The following is a 21193-nucleotide window of genomic DNA, read 5'->3' on the forward strand; positions in this document are numbered from 1 at the left end:
TTTGGACAGCGTGTTTGCCAGTACCACGGCCTAAAAACGTTTAAGATGACTACAGGATGAAAATGCAGATTATTTTATTTATTTTAGTCTTCCAAAAAGTGGGATTAAATTTGTTAGAAAGTGACAACCTTTCTGCTAGTACTTGCATTGTTTACATGGAACATTTGAATCAGCGCTTTGAATATGTTACAGAACGTGAAAGTGTACGGCAAACATCTGCTTGACCATGCAGAAACACCAGTACTTCTTCACCAGGTAGGAGTGCAAAATATCAGCGGCCGATTGCCAACACTTTGTATCAAAGTAGGTGTTAAGGTCTACTGCGTCACACTTACAGGCCACATGCTGTCTGAAATACCCCGGTGGGCTTCCCCCGGTTTCCTGCTTTAAAACGTCTTGTTTGGTTCACTTGAACTGGCTCAGAGGGAGGATGACCAAACTTTAAAGTTCATTTGTAAAATAGAAAAATTCCTGGTACTTCATTTGCAAAAACACTCAATCACTTCTGTTTCTGGGATGGTGACTCCAAGTACTTTTTATGAAACGCAATACCTCACTGAACACCAATGTGGAATCTTTACCACAAATAACTCTTGAATACAAGATTCATACTGCACAAATGCAGGACATGACTAAAACATTAGGCTGCATTAGTGTGGGGTATTTATGTTCAGCATAAAAGGAAGTTTAAAATTCCTGTAACAAGAGAGGGAAATGTTAAGAATGTCCATGTTTTTGTATAGGATTTCCCCAGAAGGGACTTCCACATGGAGATGAGAGATGAAAGGGGCTCTTAAGCCAGATATGTTCAACGTTGACCTTGTTTCATGTTATGAAGTCAGGGTTACCCAATCCTTAGCAAACAATGCTACTATGGGACTAGTAGCACGTGTCACCCATACAATATGAAACGCAGCAGTTTTGTAATATTTAGTATTTCCGATGACTCAGAGGGAGTTTACAAATACCCAACTGTAAAGTCACAGAACTATAAACAAGTTTTAAAGGACAGTTGTGACTCATATGCCATTAAATGGCAATTTTAGTACTTTATCTTCTGTGCCTTGGGGGTTAATTGCTTTAAAAAAATGTTTAGTCACTGTGTCTCACATTCTTTTGTATGATTCATGTTAACACTTCATTCCATGTGTAGTTGCAGTCACAAGTTGACCCAAAGTTATATATGTATACATATTTTTTTAATACAGTATGTTTATATGCTTTTAGAGATGATCTAACAATTGTGCAATATTCATTCTTGGTCAAATAAAAAAAACAACAGTGTATTAAAACTATTTTTTGCTAATAAATTCACACCTGTTTAACAGATTTTTATTCCTTAAACATCCGCAGTCATCTCATGTTTTCTTTGTGATAAACAGAATCTTATTTTCTGTCCAAAATATCCAAGTGCTTGCCACATCATTTAGCAGACCCCAGAGGATCCCAGGAGATCTGAAGATGCTGTATATTCTTTAGAAAAAGAGGACATGAAAGCAGGCAAACAGCATTCCCCTTCCCTCTCTAGAAACCACGTTCATTACCAGTAAATAAGAAAGCCTCCATTTCTAACAGTTCTAACAGCTGTGGACAATATTTGTGACCGTGGTAAGGCATAAGAAATATACTTTATGTACATGAATTCAAAGCACATTAACCATAGCCACGGTTTTTCCCACTTTAAAGCAAAACATAGGCAAGTCCTCCCAGTACTGTAGGTGATGAGTTGTAAAGCTGGAACAGATCAGGAACTGAGAATTATTTCGGAAGAGAGTTTTCCATTAGAATGTTCTACAGTTGTTAGGAAGCAGGAGCAGAAGGAAAGAGGAAAATTTTAATAGCAAATTTAGCACCAATGATGGCACAGTTTGTTATGTTTATGGTCAAGCATGAAAAAAAGTGTGAAATATGAGCTGTATATTTCACTGTCTAAAGAATGTACAGAGATATAGAGGACAAAACAAACATGCCAATGAAAAAAGTTGCTTAAATCATGTACATAATCGCACAGAGAACCTCATAAAACTGGTCCAAGAAAATTCCTTTTAATTACACAAGGGCACAACAGCACAATTTTGTTGTGCCCGGATGTGATAACCACAACTCCTCTTTTTTTTTTCTTTTTTTTTTTTCTCAAAACGAGAACATGATCCCAAACAGAACTAGTTGGCTCAGTGCCATTGGTACCCCTCACTCCCCACCAACCCAACGTCAGCACCAGATGCACAATGTGGAACTTGACATTGAAAAACAAAACATGACTAATGCAAAACCAAGTACACTGGATGACAATTATCCTGAAAATTAAACTGAAATAGCTTGTGTTCTGGTGAATCATCCCCATTATACTACAGGGACCTGCTCACCAATAGACAGCAGATTGCAACATTCACTTGCAAACTCACTGACCCTACACCTACCAGAGAAAACAGAACCAATTCCTAGAAAACCCCTTAGACCTCTGGCATATTCCCGTGTCATATATGCTGTTAGGGATTATAAGTGTATTGTGTTTCCATGTTCTGCATTAATACAGGTAAGGCAGCAAGTGGACGTCGACTAGGCCAGCATCACTGCTGCTTACAGGTCTCCTTTTTCCCACTGGCCTTCACACGTCCCGGCTTGTCACTGTGCCTCTTGGTTGGTGGTACAAATGCAGGTTGGGTTTGTAGTGGGCAGGGTCCTGCAAACACAGAACATCTCATTCACCACATGAGAACATGCAGAAGTGGACAACTTTCACATAATCCAGGGGAATGAATACCAGGCATATTCTGGACTGTTTGCACATGCTCATTCCTTTGGAAGGTTGGATCCAGGTCCTCAGCAACATTCCTGAATTGCAACTGGTGCCTGGAACAACAATGCAAGTTTAAGGAGTTACAGCTGTAGGTGAAGTAGTTTAGAAGTGTTGGGCACTTACGTTGCCATGGCGATGGGGCTAGGGGGATGGAATTCTGGGGAGCAAGCCTCCGTTGGCATCCTAAGACCCTCTGAGTCCAGCCTCTCTCTCTGCATTTGGCATAAAGGTATGGAGTTATATAGCACTGTATGTAAACATCTGTCTTGGAATACAGTAGCATTGACTGCAGTATAGTCATTTCTATTCTCAGTTTTTAAAATAAAGCACCTTCAACTACTTTTGGAGGAAAAAATGAAAAAAAAACAAACAAAACAGCTAGGAACAGAGACAGAACCAGGTCAGTTCAATAAAACCTGCAAGTTTCATTGGCTGGTCTGAAATGGAAAGTTTAAGTTAAGTTAACCATGAATAAACTGGTTGCAGCCATTTTTCACACTCACGAAGCCCTTCCATACAGCATGCCATGCCTCTTCAGCACTGTAGGCTGACAAAATGCCCAAGACAGAGCACATTCCAGTTGAACAAACAGTTCAGGAGGCTTGAAAGAAATTGTCATCAGGCATATACCAAGCTGTTTCCTCTTTAAAATGTCAAGTCATGACTCTTTCCTTTGAATGAGTAATTCCAAGAACTTGACAAGTTGAGTGGACTGAATTCTGTGGAAGGCCTGATACACATCACAGTGCTGTCTGAACGCACTAGTCGCTATGGAAGGGCAGTGGTACCTGTCTTTCAAAATCAACTCCCTCATCATACACATCAGTCATGCTTCCCTCTTGCCACCTGCCACCGTCCAGGTCTCGAGACTCTCGGTTAGCCTGCATCTCTTGCTTCTGCATATAGTGTGCGAGTTCCTGAAATGACACTGCACTGATGAGTAAAGGGCGCAGTGTGCCGATGGTTAGCAGCTGAGCTCCAGGAAAACGGTGCTTTGCCCACCTCATCCTGAGCGACCTGCGCAACTTCGAAATCTCCTTCTGGGTAACGGATCTGGGAAGGAGAGACTGATGGAGGATGCTGAGAATGAAAACAAATAAAGGTGCATTTCATTTGACATTTTATGCTTTTGGCAAACACTCATCTAGAGCAACTTACAATTTCAATCATGTTACAGATCGTGGTGATTGTACTGTTAGGAGTCAGCATAGGAGTGGGAGCACTGTTACCCAATACACTATACCAGTTACAGGTGTGTGTCATAGGGGGCGAGTCATTAGCACAAGCAGCTGCATGTCAGCTGGTGTAACTGCATTCTACCTCAAGTCTCTTACCCTTCTGATCAATTCTTCCTCTTCTGCTTGTAGCCTGCGGGCCAGCTCCTCATCCATCAGAACCTGCTTCAGCTCACCCAAGTCCAGTGAGGCTCTGGCTTTCTGCAACCCATGCCCTGTGGGAGACGGCCAGGCCGGGTGAGTAGGGGCGTGTCCCCGGCCAGCGGACATGCCCCAGCACACCATCGCCTGCTGCAGCTGGAGTTAACAAGCAGCAAGCTTGGGGCATGGATTCTGCATGTAGTCCTATCAAAATATGCCTCAGCTGCAACTTTAAACTAACGAAAGCAAAGACATTGCGAGATGTTATAAGTCAAAGAGAGAAATGAAAAATTTATCACCAAAATATTAGACAAAAATAAGAAGAATAAGCATCGAGATCACAGAGGAATGAGGACCGTAGATCTGTATAATCTGTGAAGGAAAGGAAGTCGCTGTCCAGGTAGAGAAGAAAAAAGATAAAAGATAAAAATGTCCCCAAGTAGAGGGTCCAATTCATGGTAATGCAAATCAATGAAACAAGAAAGTCAAGGACCACCCACAAAACATCCAGAGGGACACATGAGCAAAATCACCGGACGGAGTTGACTGGAGATGATCGAGAGGAATGAGGAATGTGGAATGGAGAGAGTACAACCTAGACCATGGTCTCAACCACAGATCAGCGGGTGGAAGGAGGACTTGGTTACCTGCTCTAGGAGAGCACCCACTGCACCACAGACTGAGGCTGCGCTGAGGGAGCACCCGTGCCTGTTTCTCCTCCTCCTTCCTCCTCCTTCTCCTCCTCCTCCTCCTCCTCTCCCTGGCCAACTCCTCATCTTCAGTGCTCGAGCTTTCGTCCTCCTTACCCCGCCAGGGCTCGCTCCAAACATGCCTCCCGTCGTGGTTGTCGCGGTAACCTCTGCCTTCCCTCCATTCCCCGACACTCTCCTCCCGGAGGGAGTGAACTCGGCGCCTCAGCTCTCCGCGAACCCTGCAGCTGTTTGCTCCCCACCTGCCCCGCCCTGGCGCCTCCTCCTCCTCCATGACTCCAGGCTCGTGTAGGGGTGCGTTTGCAAAGTGCTGGGCCTCTCCATGGCGGCAGGTTCTGTCGGGCACACGCCCCGACACTCTCCTGTCCACGTCTCGGTAGATGCGCCCAGCCGGACAGCCTTGCTCGAGGCCCTGAAGCTGCCGCCAGTAGGGGCCACCGTTGCCAGCGGCGCAGCATGCCTGATTGCGACCAATTTCACCCCATATTGGATAAGAACTCACGGTGTGACTCCACACCTCTCTTTCCAGGCTTGTAACATGGCCCCCTTCAGATTCCCTTCGGCTCACGCCGCACGTGTTACGACACCTGCTGTCGTCCTGGAAGTGGACACGTCTCTGTGCGTCCCCTGGTCTGGAGTCCCTGAAGCTCAGGGACCTGGGACAGCAACTCGCCCTCCTGCTCTCAGACCTGTTGCTCCGGCCGCCGCCACCGTCCTCCGAGGCCCTGGAGCTCTCTGCCCTGCTGGCCGGCTCTCCATGCCACGTTCTGCCGTGGCCCTGGCACGCGCTGTGGTGACGGCGAAGGCCCTTGACCCGCTCGCCGTTCTGCTCCGGGGTCTGCTGGCACCTTTTCAGGACCTGCTCCAGCCTATAGACAGGCTCGAAGAGCTCATCGTCCGAAGTGCAGCTGAGGTAGCCATGCTCACTCATGTCGTTCTTTATAAGCCTGACGACGTCGCCCCACCCGCCCGCGGAAGGCCCGGTCCTGTTGACCTGGCTCCCAGAGCTCCTGCGGTCCTGATGTTCAAAGCTTCTGGAGGGCAGCTCACGAGGAGGAGGGGGTCGAGGCCTCCACCCACCAGGGTCCCTGGAGTCCTCATGAACTTGCCTCCTGCTTTCATAGTGGTCTTCCTCGTAGTCCGAGGTGCTTGGGGAGGGCAGGTAAGGCTGGTGAAAGGACTCCTCCTCCTCACTAATAAGAGGGGGTGCAGGCTGAGTGGGGTGCGGTGGGGCGTTGGCGTTCTCTTTCGCCAAGCAAAACATGCAAATACAAGGCAGGAGGGTAGGGGTAGGGGAAAGTTAGTGGTTAAGCAGGTACAACTGGCAGTCCAGGCAAAACGCAGTTAATATTTAGTAAGGATGGCCACTTAGCAATTTCTCAGAATTATCATATAAACATTTCGAAATGCAATACAAACAAACAAACAAACAAGCAAAATGTAAGGGAATGCATAAACGCTTTCCAGGATCAACAAAACCTAAGAGAGTCACAGTATAAGACTCATATGACAGAAATCAGTGAATCTGTGCAGGGATAACAAAAAGGAAAAAGAAGAAAAGACACAAATCATGCAGGTCAGCAAAGAAATGGAAAGCTTGTGGAAGTTAAAAATATGGACAGCAAACAAGCATTTTTTTTTTTCCACAATCACCCAAACCAATAAAAAAAATACCGACATTAAATAGTGAACAGTTGACCCTTAAAAAGCTCAACATTCATTAAATGATACTGAACCACTCTGCTCAAAATAATCAAGGGAGGTTCAGTTTTCACTCTGCATGTGAGACCATGTTTACTATATGGAGCTGTGTTTGATGCAAAAATAAAATGTAAGTAAATTTAAGTAAAATGAAGAATAAAAACAGGCTCTAAATTAACATCACTAACATTAAAGATATATTTTAGTTTTAATTGAGAACTAAACACAAACTTTCAAGCTTTGCGAATAAATATTCTGTCTTTGGCTTCAATAAATGAGAGTCTGAGAGTTATAAGAATTCACTTAAAAGAAACAAAAATCAACATTCCTAAATGAAACTTTCAGCAGTTCCTGAAGCGCAGGTGACGTTCACACAGAGGACTCAATTACAACTTCATTGACATGAGTTTCTCATAGGCTGCAGTTTCGGTTTACAGTAGAGCTTGTGAATGGGAGAGAGGAATAAGCCATCTACAGGAGAGGTTTGAAAACTGTGTGTGTTTAGGACACACACACACACACACACACACACACACACTCACACCTTAGCACAGTCAGATCAAATATGGAAACACTGCACGGCCAGTAGGACGATTAGGAAAGAGAACACATGCCATCCCATAACACAATGCAGAAGAGGAGTAAATAAAACCACAGCAGTTACCTTGGCCATATGCCGTGTGGGACTCATTCAACTGTCTGTCATGAAGCTCTTCCTCTTCCTGGATTTGTTTAGCCATTTCCTGTTTTAAAAACAAAAAAGTACATCTTTTGCAATAATGACAGAATAAACCACTTTCTGATTAATGTGTACTCATATATGAATATATAAACAAGTTGAAAAGGACCATTATGTTCAATTGCATTGTTTTTATTGAGTTTATTGCTTTATTTACTATTGTTGTCTATTACGTTGCATCATTTTCGTCAGTTTTCTTCGTGGTATAATATGCGATAACCAAATTTGTGAATGTGAAGATGAAACAGTCAGAGGCAACTCTGCAGACTAAAAGATTAGCAAAAGGGTGACGCTACAACCCGCCCAAGCTACACAGCGACCGCAGCGTATGTGACCTTAAATCGCCATTTCAAGATAGTGCTCTGAGGTCTTAAAAACAAAACTGCCGTAACAGCAGTTCTGTGGTTTTGCTACTGTATAAAATATACACTACTCGCCCACACAGAGATGCCACATTTCTCACCCCCACCCCCCCCCACCCCACACACACACACACACATTAGACTGAAAGTTGCAGGAGACGTCAGCAGTGGAATTTCCACAGTGAGGTACGAGAGGGTCGAGGCCTTTTCTAGCCCACCTAGCTGAGGCTTCAGAGAGACACTAATGGCTGCGTAGAAAGCGCCACACACCACCACAATGGGCATCGCACGGGGGAGGTGAAAGAATGAGCTGAATAGGTAGGACTTTCCCCTCAGACTTTCCATTAGTCTTTTACAGTAAAAATTCTCACCAAAAATGAAAAATAACCTAAAATAAAGCACTTTTACAAAACACTTTTGCTATGCGACTTTCTGGGAATCAGAGGAAAGACTGTTGCTGTGTAGAGGTGATTGCTATTAAGTACACGACAGAGCTTGACATGAGGAGGAAAGATGCCAAAAGGTTACGCAGAAGTACGAGAAGAGAAACCTACTTCACACACACGGCTGGATACAAACACGAGCTCCAGAACTTTCTCAAAAAAAGAGCAGATGACCAGATCTATTGGAGACCACTTATCAGTGGTTATCCATGACCAAAGCGTAGCCCAGGTCGGTTCCTACAGATTCCTGGGCATACACACTGACATCAAAGTGACATGGGGCGCTCATGGAAAACTGTCTGCACTAGGGTACAACAGTAGCTACAGCTTCACAGGCCCAGGGCTTTTGGGCTCAACCATAAAGGGTTGCTTCTCTTTTATCACGTACTGCTGAGAGCATCCGGCAGTATGTTTGGCAACCTCAGTGTACAGCTGAGATGTGTACTGAACGTATCCAAGACAGACGATTTCCTTCAGGATAATAAAGTCTCTTATCTTACTTCAAACTGGAATCAATTGTAAATGTTCTTTTCTGAAAACCTTTATTTTGTACTTTCACAACGAGTCAAAATGTGATCCCATAACAAAAACAACTGCACATCGTCCAGGAAACACCGAGTTACAATATATTACATGTCCACCAGATGTCAGTATAACATCTGAAAGAAACAGCACGGCAGACATTCTGCCGAGACCTTTAAATCAGGAGGGACTAAATGTGGCCAGGCTCTGTATCCATAAAGTGAGAACACAGATAACCATTATTTTTACTTGTGGGATCAGGTCCCAACACGTGTTAAAAATACACTGAACCCCTATTCTTCCATAGCTTATAGAATGAAGCTATAGACAACCACTATATGCAATAAGATCAAAGACAGAAATGAACTTATACTGCCAGGCAAAATTATTAGATTTCTTTTATATAAGCAGAGAGTAAGCAGCAGCATGCCTGGGTGGTCTCTGGGAGCCAGACTAAGAGGACACCATGCACATGGCTGCTCTGCTGTGCTTCCTGAACAAGGCTGGCCTCACTTCAGGGAGCCTGGCCTGGACTTGTTTGGCCTGACGTGATGAAACACAGGCAGAGAGCAGGACTGCTCAACTTCTATATAAACAAACAAAACAAAAACATTTAATCTGTGCTTTGAAGCTTTACCGCAAATTTGCCTAACCCTTATACAAAAAGCGCCCATCAGGAACGTACTGATCATGGGATAGTCCACCGAGGGAGATGACCTTAAAGAAGCACAGTCTTTACCCTGCAAAGGGGACAGGCATGGAATCAAGGGGTCTTACTCGTCAGAAGCCAGGCCAACCTCAGAGGTTTAATGTTTTAAACAATTAACCAGGCATGAGGAGCATTATATGCTGAAATGGCAATGTTGCCTGCTCAAGGGACAGCCTGAAAGGACAGCAGGCAGAGGAGCTGCACAGGGACGTGGTATTTAAGAGGCGCAAGAGCTTTAATTAGGAAAATTCAGCAGGGGTGTAAGTGTCTATAATTCATGTAGCGGAATAACTCTACCTGCCATAAGGAGGTCCATCATCAGCAAGTATTTTCATTAGACACAAACAGTCCCATAAAACTGCTGTGAATCCATAAGTGTGTCATTTTCAAATCACATCTTTACACTACAACATTAGTAAAGAGCGGAGACTGAGCCAGTTTAGAATGATCAAAATCATTCATCCATATTAAAATTTTAAAACCACCAAATCTCTGAAAACTCTACAGTTCTCTGAGACAGCTGATGACGGAGGAACCAGTGAGCCGTGCCAGCCCACTCCTGCCCAAGAAACTCCCCAAACAACTTGCACTCAAATCTCCATGTCAACAACCACAGACCTTTAATGGCTTCACACGACCAGAAAAAAAAAAAAGGTTCTTTTGCTCACAGAAGCTTGAAACTCAATCATTTGAATGAAGAAATTAAGAGATGACAAGAAAAAAATAATATCTGCTTTTATGGTCCACTGGAAAAAAGTATTTTGGAAAGAGTCCTATGACTAAAACCACAATGGCAGGAAAATAAATAACTTGACTGATAGTCAAAGGAACACCACATGAGACGGGGCTATATGCTGCCTGTCCTCCAGTCCAGCTGGTGGCAGTAATATCCCACAAAAACCACAGAACAACAAAATAAATAAAACATGCTTTTCTATGACTAAAACATCTACAAAGAGAAAAAAAGAGAATGAGAAAAAGCATGATCTGCTGAGCTTGCAATATGCATTTTAAAACCCTACCGCTATCCAATAAAATACATAATTCAAATATATTTGCCAATAAAGTGCTGGACATTACACATGGAAAAGAAGGACCACAATATAGTTAATCGATTTTTCCATCCATTCTTTTTTCTGTATACATTTATGTATTTGACAGTAGGGTGGAGACACACACACACACACACACACACACACACACACACACACACACACACACACACACACACACACACACGGTGATGAGTGGTACAGGTACTGCAGTGGTACTGGTACTGCAGTAACTGTATGACCTGCTCTTAGAGGTAGTTCTGGTCTCAGATGACTTGCCAGCACTCAAACTACACAAGCACAGGATTCTGGCTGGCTGCATGACGCAGCTACCCGATTCACGTTAACGGCAGGCCCATGTGGTCCTTTACGTGTGTAAATGAATAACTGGGCAAGGCCTTTCTGGAGAACGTGAAGTACAAATACACAGGAAAGGCCATAGTACCATACCTCATCATCATCATCTCTCCTGCGAGTTTCTTCTGCACATCGCTGGATGTCGTCCTGTATCCTACGGGCATACTCAGAGTCCTGCTCTTCTCTGAGGAAAAGAAACAAAAACAGCTCAGGTTCACACACGAAGGGGGCAGAATATGCACTTATTCCTGAACCAGACTTATTCCTTTTAAATTAGATTTTAAATCACATTCATATCTATGCCAGTCCCTGTGTTGACTAATTTCAGGAAATTGAAAACGTAGCGTAACATTGTGTGATTTTGACATGGAACAGGCTTAACTTTGCATGCACATACACAATCTTGGTGATACTACGTTTGAAGATAAAGAGAAGTTTAATTTCTTTGATTTCACAGAAAAATACATATTAGTACATTAACAGCCAAAGTTCCTTTATTTACATTATTTTAGCCAAAGCAGTTCAATACAGTAATGAAGTGTTTTGCTGATCTGATAGCAATTGATAATACTAAAGCCTAAGGCAGTTTAGTTTCCATCATATATTATTTAATATTTCAATACACCTGTCAACCATAAAGATTAACCATAAAGAACTTGCAGTACCCTGTTTATTCTGATCTTATTCTGTTTTTTGTTTACAGCCATGATCTTCAATCGTTGCTAGAACTTAGTTTTGTCCAAATTTAAGCATCAGGTATATAAAAAAAAGTGTTAAAAGGGTACATTTGCATTCACATCCACTGATTAAGTCCACACAAGAATGCTTAAAATGGAATGGCCCATCCCTTCCTTAGGGAATTTAGCACAGGAAGCAGGAGTGAGTGAATCCTCACAGTTGCTGGTCAGCCTGGCGATGGCGCCTGTAAGATCTTTGCTGCTCTTCGTCCTGCAACATCTTGGCCACCCGAAGGTCATTCTGAACCAGCTGATTTCTCTGCACATTTGAGCTGTAGTACTGCTCAACTGGAACACAGATTAGGTAATGTTACCAATCACAGCACTGGTTAGGCACAGTCAAAAACAACTTTATATATGATTGTATGTCCTAATAATGTTTATTTAACATATATACACTGCCTGGCCAAAAAAAAAAAAAAAAAAAAAAAAAAAAAAAAAATCGATCACACACACTAACATTTAGTTTAGCTTTGAAAAAGCCTTTAGCTTTGATTACGGCACGCATTCGCTGTGCCACACAAGCTTCTGCAATGTCACAACATTTATTTCTGTCCAGAGCATTAATACCCCCGGCAGGGAATATGCCCGTGCCATCAGGGAGGAAAAAAAAAAATAATCCATTGATGGAATAACCTGGTTGTTCAGTATATTCTGGTAGTCAGCTGACCTCATTCTTTGGGCACATAACGTTGCTGAACCGAGACCTGACCAACCGCAGCAACCCCAGATCATAGCACTGCCCCCACAGGTTTGTACGGTAGGCACTAGGCATGATGGGTGCATCACTTCAGCCGCCTCTCTTCTGACCCTGACGCGCCCATCACTCTGGAACAGGGTAAATCTGGACTCATCAGACCACATGACCACCTTCCATTGCTCCAGAGTCCAATCTTTATGTTCCGTAGCAAATAGAAGCTGTTTTACTGGCTACCCTCACTGACAAGTGGTTTTCTTAAGGCTACACAGCTGTTTAGTCCCAATCCCTTGAGGTTCCTTTGCATTGTGTGTGTGGAAATGCTCGTACTTTCACTATAAAACATATCCCTGAGTTCTACTGTTGTTTTTCTACGATTTGATTTCAATCACATGTTTAAGTGATTGCCGATCACAATCATTCAATATGTTTTTCTGATCACATTCCTTCCTCGAAGATGATGTTTCCCCACTGTCCTTCCAGTTTTTAATGATGCGTTGGACAGTTCTTAACCTGATTTTAGTAGTTTCAGCAATCTACTTAGATGTTTTCTCTGCTTGATGCATGCCAATAATTTGACCCTTCTGAAACAGATTAACATCTTTTCCATGACCACAGGATGTGTCTTTCGACATGGTTGTTTAACAAATGAGAAGCTACTCACTGCATCAGTTAGGGTTAAATAACTTGTTGCCAGTTGAAACAATCAGCCATTCAGTAATTATCCAATGGGAGGCTCTTACCTATTTGCTTAGTTAATTCCAGGTTCTGACCTTTTTTTTGGCCAGGCAGTGTAGGTTAAGGCAAAGCATACATATGTTACGTAATAGTTGATATAGAACATTAGTTAATAATATTTGAGTCACATCACTTACCTGAATTACCTTTTACACTATTAGAGGTTAAAAAAGCCTAAATTAGGCTCATTTATTAATTCAATTATTTTATTTCCTTCTACTTAGAAATGGTGTTTATAATATAGTTTATTTTATATGTAAAAAGCTAATGTTGCATTTTACAGGTCTGAAAGATGCTACATATACAGAAGGTGATATATAAAGATAAATTAGAAATACAGAATACAGCTTAGTTTATTATGGTATTTATATTATGGCTCTTTTGACAAGAAAATAAATAAAGAAATAGATAAATGTATATTTGAATATATTAATAAGTTTATATATATATATATATATATATATATATATATATATATATATATATATATATATATATAAATAAAATATATATATATATATATATATATATAAAAACTTTATTTCCATTTCAGTTTTATTACAATACACATTTATATTTAAAAAACCCCAAAACAAAACACATTATAAAGCTATTTTATGGTTACACTTTCTAAAGATAATTTCACAAAATGACTTAAGAATGATGGAGAGTATGAATAGACCTACATATCAGTATTAAACGACTGAATGCATGCTGTAGCCTGAAGGCAGAATCTCAGCAATGCCTATATACAAGTGATCTTAGTGAGTAATCACTGAAGGACCACAGAAAATGAAAGGACAGGAAGTACTTTTAGTCTTTAGACTCCTTTAGTAATTTGTAAGCTGTAAATTCGCTGGGCTCTGCTGTCACAGAAGCTCAGTTCAACTGTGCAAAAGCATCCCAAAGATCCAAACTCATTCTAGCTTTAAGCTTTTATCCTCAAAGGACTTCAAAGGCTTTTCAAAGAATCACAACAGCCATATTAGCAATAACAATTATGTCAATGCTAAGAAGGATAGGGCAAGAATTACACTATCACACTATTCTGTGACAGGAGATAAGAAAAGATGGCCAACTACCTAGTGAAGATGTTTGCCAGATCCAATGGATTGTGTTTTTGTATGTAAAGCACTGCATCATGGGTACAACTGGAGAGATGAAGCAAGTGGAGTGAGAGTGTCACAGGCCTTACTTTCCTGCTCCTGCAAATTATGGGCTAATGCTCCGTCCTCTAGCACTGCGAAACACTGGCACACTGTGGGAACACAAAACACACAACTCATTACAATAGCAGCGGCCCAGGGAGCCGAAGTTTGCGACAGGAAGACACCTGTGGAGGAGGAGAGCAGCACCGCGTGACGTGAGAAGTTATGAGGCTGAACCGAGCAGGAGATGGAGGTGACCAGAGACACAGAGCATCTCACCAGCTGTTGTGTGTCCCTCGCGCCGGAGAGGCCTAGACCGAACGCACCAGGACCGTGGGATCGGACATACGCCTCCATGAGTCAGGAGTGGAATTTCAGAGACTGAAAAATCTGTATGCAGCAGCATTCTGGGACACTTGTATGACAGTTGTTTCAATGACCTTTGATACAGACAAAAACTGTAAACTATTTTACCAAGTTAAACCACAAAGGGTATACAATTTTAAGAACCAGGATTAATGCGGCCTTAAACAAACTGAATTCAAATAAACACCATCACCGCTTTGTTTATGGATTTGAAGGTTTCATGTTTTCCACCCTGTAAAGGAAGAGAAGGGAGAGAAACAGCTTTTTACGCTGCTCTCCATCATTAGTGCTGGGACAGCTGAAAAATTTGCAAACTACTTTCACCTATCAAATTTCAGAGCACCAAACTAAAACTGCAGTTACCATAATTTTGGTTCATAGGAGTTTAGTTAATGCAAAGCATATAGGTGCACAGAGTTTAGTGGTAGCATGCAATCGAAAGCACGTTAGAATATAAATACCAGAACCCTTTAGGTGAGGCGTTCTATATCTTGCACAATTCTAATAATTCCCCTCTTAGAAAGGTCTTTAATTTTTAATGCTTTATGAACAAAAATATATGTAGTTTGGCAATAAAACCCACCACCACCAAAACAACTAAAGTACACACAACCACAATTAAAATGATCATGTGTAAGCCGGTAGAACTTGCTCTGTAGATAGTGTTTATCTGCACAAATCCTCCATTTGTAAATAGCTCCCAGAAATAAACCTCTTTCCATAGACTGCCATGCATAGTCAACAAATAAGACAACCATAAACCTTAAAGCAAGTTTTCAAATGTACACTTAATGAGTCAATACTGAGTAAAAGAACAGTATTACATGACAGTGTGCGAAGCTGCAGAGATACAAACTGTTGTTAAGACTGGCCTTACTGGTGAAGAATTGCACTGTGGGCCAAGCTCAAGACGACCAGTTAAGCCACTCTGCAAACTAAAGCCTCAACTGCAGATAGGCACTGAACATGGACTGTTTAAGAGGCATTATATCCTAATAAATGATCACTTATGACCTATGAGGCAGAAGTATCTCTCTGAACAGAAGTGCAATACAGGAAAGCATTACATGTACCAGCAATCTGTGATGCTCACTCCAGCCCTAACTTGCATAAAAGCACTTGCGCGCAAGTCAGAAAATCCAGCAAACCATAGACGGGTAACGTCTTGAACAGATTAAAAGACTTTTAGAGGTGTAATTTAGAGGTCTGCAAATCCACAGCCATTGTACAGTCTGCATCCAGAAGAATGCAAGATGTGATGTCATGCTCTTCATAGACGTGAGCACCAAAACACACGAATTGTAGAGGTCAGCTAGGAACAGCTAGCGACCCCCACCAACATAATACACAGCACGTATGATGCTCTGTTGTGATCTTGGTAGGAAAGTCTGCAGGCCTTACTGTACAGTGTGAGGAAACCTTTGCATCACTCCTAAAACATACACTTTTACAAAAAATAAATAAATGGACGCTATGCTCATGAACTGTCCTCAGACAGACACATTTAACCCGCGGGACTGCTGTTCCTCTATGCCCTTCTAAACCCAGACAGGGAGAAGCTTAAGAGTTGTTGATTTAACACATGTTGGAGCTGGGGAGGCCGTGTGGGGAAGAGCACACACCCTGTAATCAAGACAGCAGTTAGGATCTCTGTCTCTAGTCCAGTGCTGGCTCTGCAGTTAGGGTCTCTGTCTCTCCAGTGTACAAACCACTCCTGGGACAGTTTTTCCACAATGGATTTTAAATGAAACTGTGATTATGGTATTCTAGTGCTGTAATTATCCATGTTGGGTAATTCCAAATAGGCACTGCAGATTGTCTTTGTTTTTTCCTATGTTTCTTGTAAATATTGCACTGTGTATTAAAACAAAAAAAATCTTACATTGGGTAAGGATAGTTCCGTCTGTGATGTTCTGTGGCCTTTAATGCAGTCAGTTTTAGTTCTAGATTGTTTTGGAGGCTTTTGCATCAGATGCTGAGCAGTTATTTTTCTCACCCCTCCCATAGTGTCTTTGTTCCATCACTTTTGTACAGGTCAATGCCCTTTTCATCCCTTCTTAAGATTTTGCTCCTAAAACAATACATATTTTTGTAAACATATCCTTTAGCAAAAATGTTCTGGGTCTTTTGTTCTTGATGATTACAAATGGTTTGCTAAACCATCTGAACTCATGCTATTGTCTTCTTCTCTTTCTATAGTACACATTTGACACACCTATAGTCACGTCCTGAAGAACACACTGCAATGACACAGCTGCCCAAGAAACAATAGAGTAGATCATTTAAAATGTACATCATGTCTAAAAATTGCTGCGTTTCCTATGTGGTTCACGCAATACAAGTATAAATGAGCATATTTTGAGTACACTATGCTGAAGAGAAGCAAAACAGGAAAAAGAAAGTCCATTTACATACAATCTGCACCAAGGCAACTTATAATTATAAACATGTACTTGGAAAATGTGTATATGACAAAGTAAAAAAAAAAAATAAATAAATAAACAAATAAATAAATAATTTAATTGTATTTCAGACATTAAGTGGGAATTTAACTGATCTTTAATAAAAGTTGGATGGCAGATAACTGCATCGTCACCCTGCGTCACCCAAGCTTGGTGGAAGGATTTCTGTTATCACTTTCAATGCCGTGCTTCTCGGGACTTGGCTATACCACTCTACTAGACACATACTGGCTCCAACATGACCTCTGACTCATGCAGTTGGTAGAAATTCTTTCTATAATACAGAGTCCCAGACATATAATCTATTTGGATTGACCCTATAAGCCCTTTATTCGTAATCATGACAGCCACAGCCTAACCCATCTGCGGAATTCGCCTTGAAGGCAGACAAAGACCAGTCCGGTAAGACAGATCCAGTATGGACCTTATCCCTCCCACTAAACACGATAATACCCCATATTACTTTACATGTCCAGCCACCAACACCGTTTCCATCAGCACACACACCCGTCTGCCCGTACGACAGTAAACGCGGAAACCTTTCCAGCACTGGTGCCAACAGCCACGTGGTAGAGGAAACCCTGTTACAGACAGACAGTATAATACTGATCAGTGTTATACAGACATTCTACAGGCATTTACCTTAATCATGCACTCAAGTCTCACATCAATCCATCCACTACATTCCTTTCAAATTTGGACATGAAAGTTTATAATGAAGAGTACCATATGGCACTTTAGACTGGGTCCGAAACAAAATACAATATGCCTGCTGCCTGTTATACACCTGGTGTAGTCTGCAATAATTCCTGCTCACACTACTCATATGCTTTAAGTTGGGTGGTGCCCCCCCCCCACCGCCAAAGTTGAAATGAAACCTACACCACTGCCTGGTATCACAAGCTCTCTGTGGACGGCACCCTGGAATGTACTGCATCACACATTTCTCATGCCATGTGTATGGGCTAGTTGTGGCTACACTTCTTTTTTTCTGTGAGAAAGACAATGCTTTATCTCTAGACAATATTTTCTCAAACTTGGCAAGAAGTACTGGCAGACAGTAACTGATATGACTAAGGTAGTGGGGGATGTCTGAGGCTGCAGCCCCACACTGGCACTGGCTCTCTGGGCTCACCCAGCTGCGTGACTGGGTAGAGGCAACAGGTCAGGCCAGGCATGCCTCATCATATCATCATGTGAGCAGGGATGGGATAGCACGCCTGCAGTCACACAACTGGAAAGAGGAACAAAAGAACGCCACATGTTCGTACAGAAATAACCACAATTTAACCAACTAAATTCTCAGATTACAGCTATGTGAGATTACTCACATGACTGCAGGCCATAAGAAAAGCTCTGTCAGCATATAGGAAGCTGATAACTTAGAGGGCCCCCTTTACGGCTTTCTGTGCTGTTAATATAACCTTATTAACAGTACCATCCACCGGCTGGTTAGATGCCATTCAGCTGGATAGTCTGCAAGGCTAGCATGATTGCAGCGCATCTTACAGGTCTAAATGACATGCCTCAGGGATTGGCAGAAGTAGAGGGTGGGGCACATTAGTTGACAAACTTGTTTTCACAGAGGTTCAGTGCGCAATGACAGACACAGACACAGACACCACTGAGAAAGCACTCGAAAACATACATGGAATGAAACAATAATCATGAAAAAGAAAGACAATAGTTAGTGAGTTTCCCCATTTCCTAACTTGCATTAAGAGCAAAGAGTATACTTTATTAATCAGACAGGGAGCATTTAAGCAGCAATACCATAACAGTGCCAGCCCATTTGTTTAAGCTTAAAAATTCCATTGGTTGTAGAACTGGTTTATTTTAAAAAACAAACAAACAAACACACACACACACTGCAGCTGTTCTGGAAACTCTGCAAAGCCCGAATTCATAACCATAGGACATAGCCACAAAAGATCATTAAAAAAATGCCAAATTTCTTTATTGCACTACAGTTCTCTAGCAACTAGGAACAAAAAACAAGCAAACACTCATCGTTCTCCCACACCCTAGGAGAGTCAAAGACAGTATGTAAGCTGTTGGTGGCAGCTCAATTAATCTATCCTCCAGACATTTAAACAGCCACCTGGCTGACTGACTGGAAAGGGGGGGGGGAGAGTCACATATTTTAGGCCAAATCCCTGCTCCCCCCACTCGGACCCCAGCCCCCTGCCCAGTTTAATGCGAACAATGGTCTTGACAGCCCCAGAAGCCGTATATAAATATCTGTCTGGCCAGAGCCGTCTCAGCATACGAGATATGCGGCAGGGGGAGTGGGGTGGTAGGGGGGTGTGGGTCAGAGGGCAGGAGGAAGAGGGCTGGTTTTCCTCAGGAGACCAAAATCCACCATACACACATACATCTCTCTATATCGCAGGAGCCACCAGAGGAACACCAACTGATAAGACTAGAGTGGAAAACAATGCGCCAACTGTGTAAACCCAGCGCATCAGTGTACCAGTGTGAACATCAGTTAACAGTGACGGACTGCAGAATGCTGGGGGTGTTGCTGCCTGGACTGGGCTGTGCTGTGCTTGTTTAATACTAAAAATGTGAGTTCCCGAAGCCTAACCTCAACCCCAGCTCATTGTCTGTGGAAGGGGTAGCGGAAAAGGGAAACCATCTTTCATTTCACTCTGAGCTCACTCACTGGCAAGGAGATAAAAGGGAATTCAACATGCAAGTTCGGGAGGCTTCAAAGAAGGAATCCATCTCCCGAGTGTGCGAGACGGCACCTGGAACATTCATCAAACTGCACACGGTTATCACGCACATGCACGTGCACACACACGCCATGGTGCCCGACAGCTGGGAGCGGAGTGATGAGCGGGATATTGGAAAGTGGATCTAAAGTCTGAATCTGAGGTATAAGAGTGAGTAACAGACACAGTCCACGAGTATCAGAAGTGGGACTGCTCGCCGTCTTATCGAAGACACACAGAGTAATCTTACCCTCCTGAACGCTGGGAAGGTTTGACTGATCAATGTCCAGCTCTGCCATGACTCCTCATGGGCGCAGCGCAGCAACCTGCAGAAAGGCTGTCCAGGCGGATCAGGAGAAAACCCGGCACTGTGACGGCAAAGGCCACGCTGGAAAACAAAGGAGAGAGAATAGATCTACGCTGGAAATGCACAAAACCCTGCTGCAAATTATGAGTTATAACTCACATGAGATGTTTCGCTTTTTATGAAATATGTCTTTTGACAAAATTCAATTATTGAAACAGCAGCTGATTTAAAACTGAAGGGATTTTAGAATTTAAAAAATGTACAGTGTGTTTATATTAAGCATTTAAAATGACTTCGTTGATTCGATAGTGACAATATCGAACTGGCCAACTGGTGGAAACAAAACATTTTAGAGTTTTATTGACATTAAATTATACCAAATTTAAAATAAAAATACCATACAAAAAAGTAAGACCAGCATTTGAATTAAGCTAGCTAAATATATTCCGTGAAAAGATAAGTCAAGTGAGCATCAAACCAACTGCCAAAACAAACCTCTGTACTGTGCGACACGAGCAGGGAATTCCGCATTCCCAAGTCCACAACTACACAGCACAACACCAGCTCTCTTGGACATTCGGCATTCCCAAGTCCACAACTACACAGCACAACACCAGCTCTCTTGGACATTCGGCATTCCCAAGTCCACAACACCAGCTCTCTTGGATACACACTTATTTCCCTTTGAACAATTACTCGCTCTGTACTCGTGACTCAACTCAGGTGACCTTTCCATACAAAATAATGTTTCTTACCTGAATCCAGCTGCCTGCTGTAGCGTTAACGTGGAAGATACTGCCGAAGTGCTGGAATACAAGTTCTGCTTGTTGAATCGGCACGTTGCTTGGACGTTAGAATTCCGCATTCAAGTTAGTTTGCTACGTTTATCCAGGTGTGCAAAAACCAGGCAGCGACAGCCGCACGCCAGCTACACTCAGGTGGACGCGCTTCCCTGTTTTAGTCAATGAAACAAAGCTGCCAGAATGGTAAGGGATGGTAAGCCAGCACGGACAAACTTCTCTCGTCCTCACGGTCACGGCTCCATTGAAGAGAGGTCCATAGTTCTGTCTACATTTGTAGCTTACACAACTAGCTTACACAAACGCCCGCATTAATATATACATATAAATATGTATCAATGGAAAAAAAACTTCAAATATTCTTAAAACAAATTTCAAGTACACTATTAAATCTTCCTGTAGACGAAATGTTATTATGCCTATTATAGTCTTCCCTAGAGATGTCTTATA

At 42.4% G+C, this 21193-nt stretch overlaps 1 protein-coding gene across 2 annotated transcripts; it reads right to left on the bottom strand.

Annotated features, from left to right (window-relative positions):
* Positions 1-77: 77 nt before the first annotated feature.
* Positions 78-20891, bottom strand: ccdc187 (coiled-coil domain containing 187). 2 transcript variants are annotated; one of them, XM_027017455.2, is made up of 12 exons: positions 20699-20891; positions 19887-20024; positions 14139-14201; positions 11667-11796; positions 10865-10955; positions 7252-7330; positions 4135-4250; positions 3803-3880; positions 3589-3717; positions 2924-3012; positions 2765-2853; positions 78-2683 (listed from the first exon to the last, which is right to left on the bottom strand). In XM_027017455.2, exons 2-12 carry the CDS (start codon positions 19933-19935, stop codon positions 2571-2573), a joined length of 1026 nt encoding a protein of 341 aa, XP_026873256.1. In that variant the 5' UTR covers positions 19936-20024; positions 20699-20891; the 3' UTR covers positions 78-2570. The 2 variants fall into 2 exon arrangements, with proteins under 2 accessions (XP_026873256.1, XP_026873257.1); XM_027017456.2 differs by lacking the exon at positions 20699-20891 and adding an exon at positions 20439-20651.
* Positions 20892-21193: the final 302 nt, after the last annotated feature.

This window comes from Electrophorus electricus, chromosome 24 (assembly GCF_013358815.1).
Source record: "Electrophorus electricus isolate fEleEle1 chromosome 24, fEleEle1.pri, whole genome shotgun sequence".
Taxonomy (NCBI): Eukaryota; Metazoa; Chordata; class Actinopteri; order Gymnotiformes; family Gymnotidae; genus Electrophorus; species Electrophorus electricus.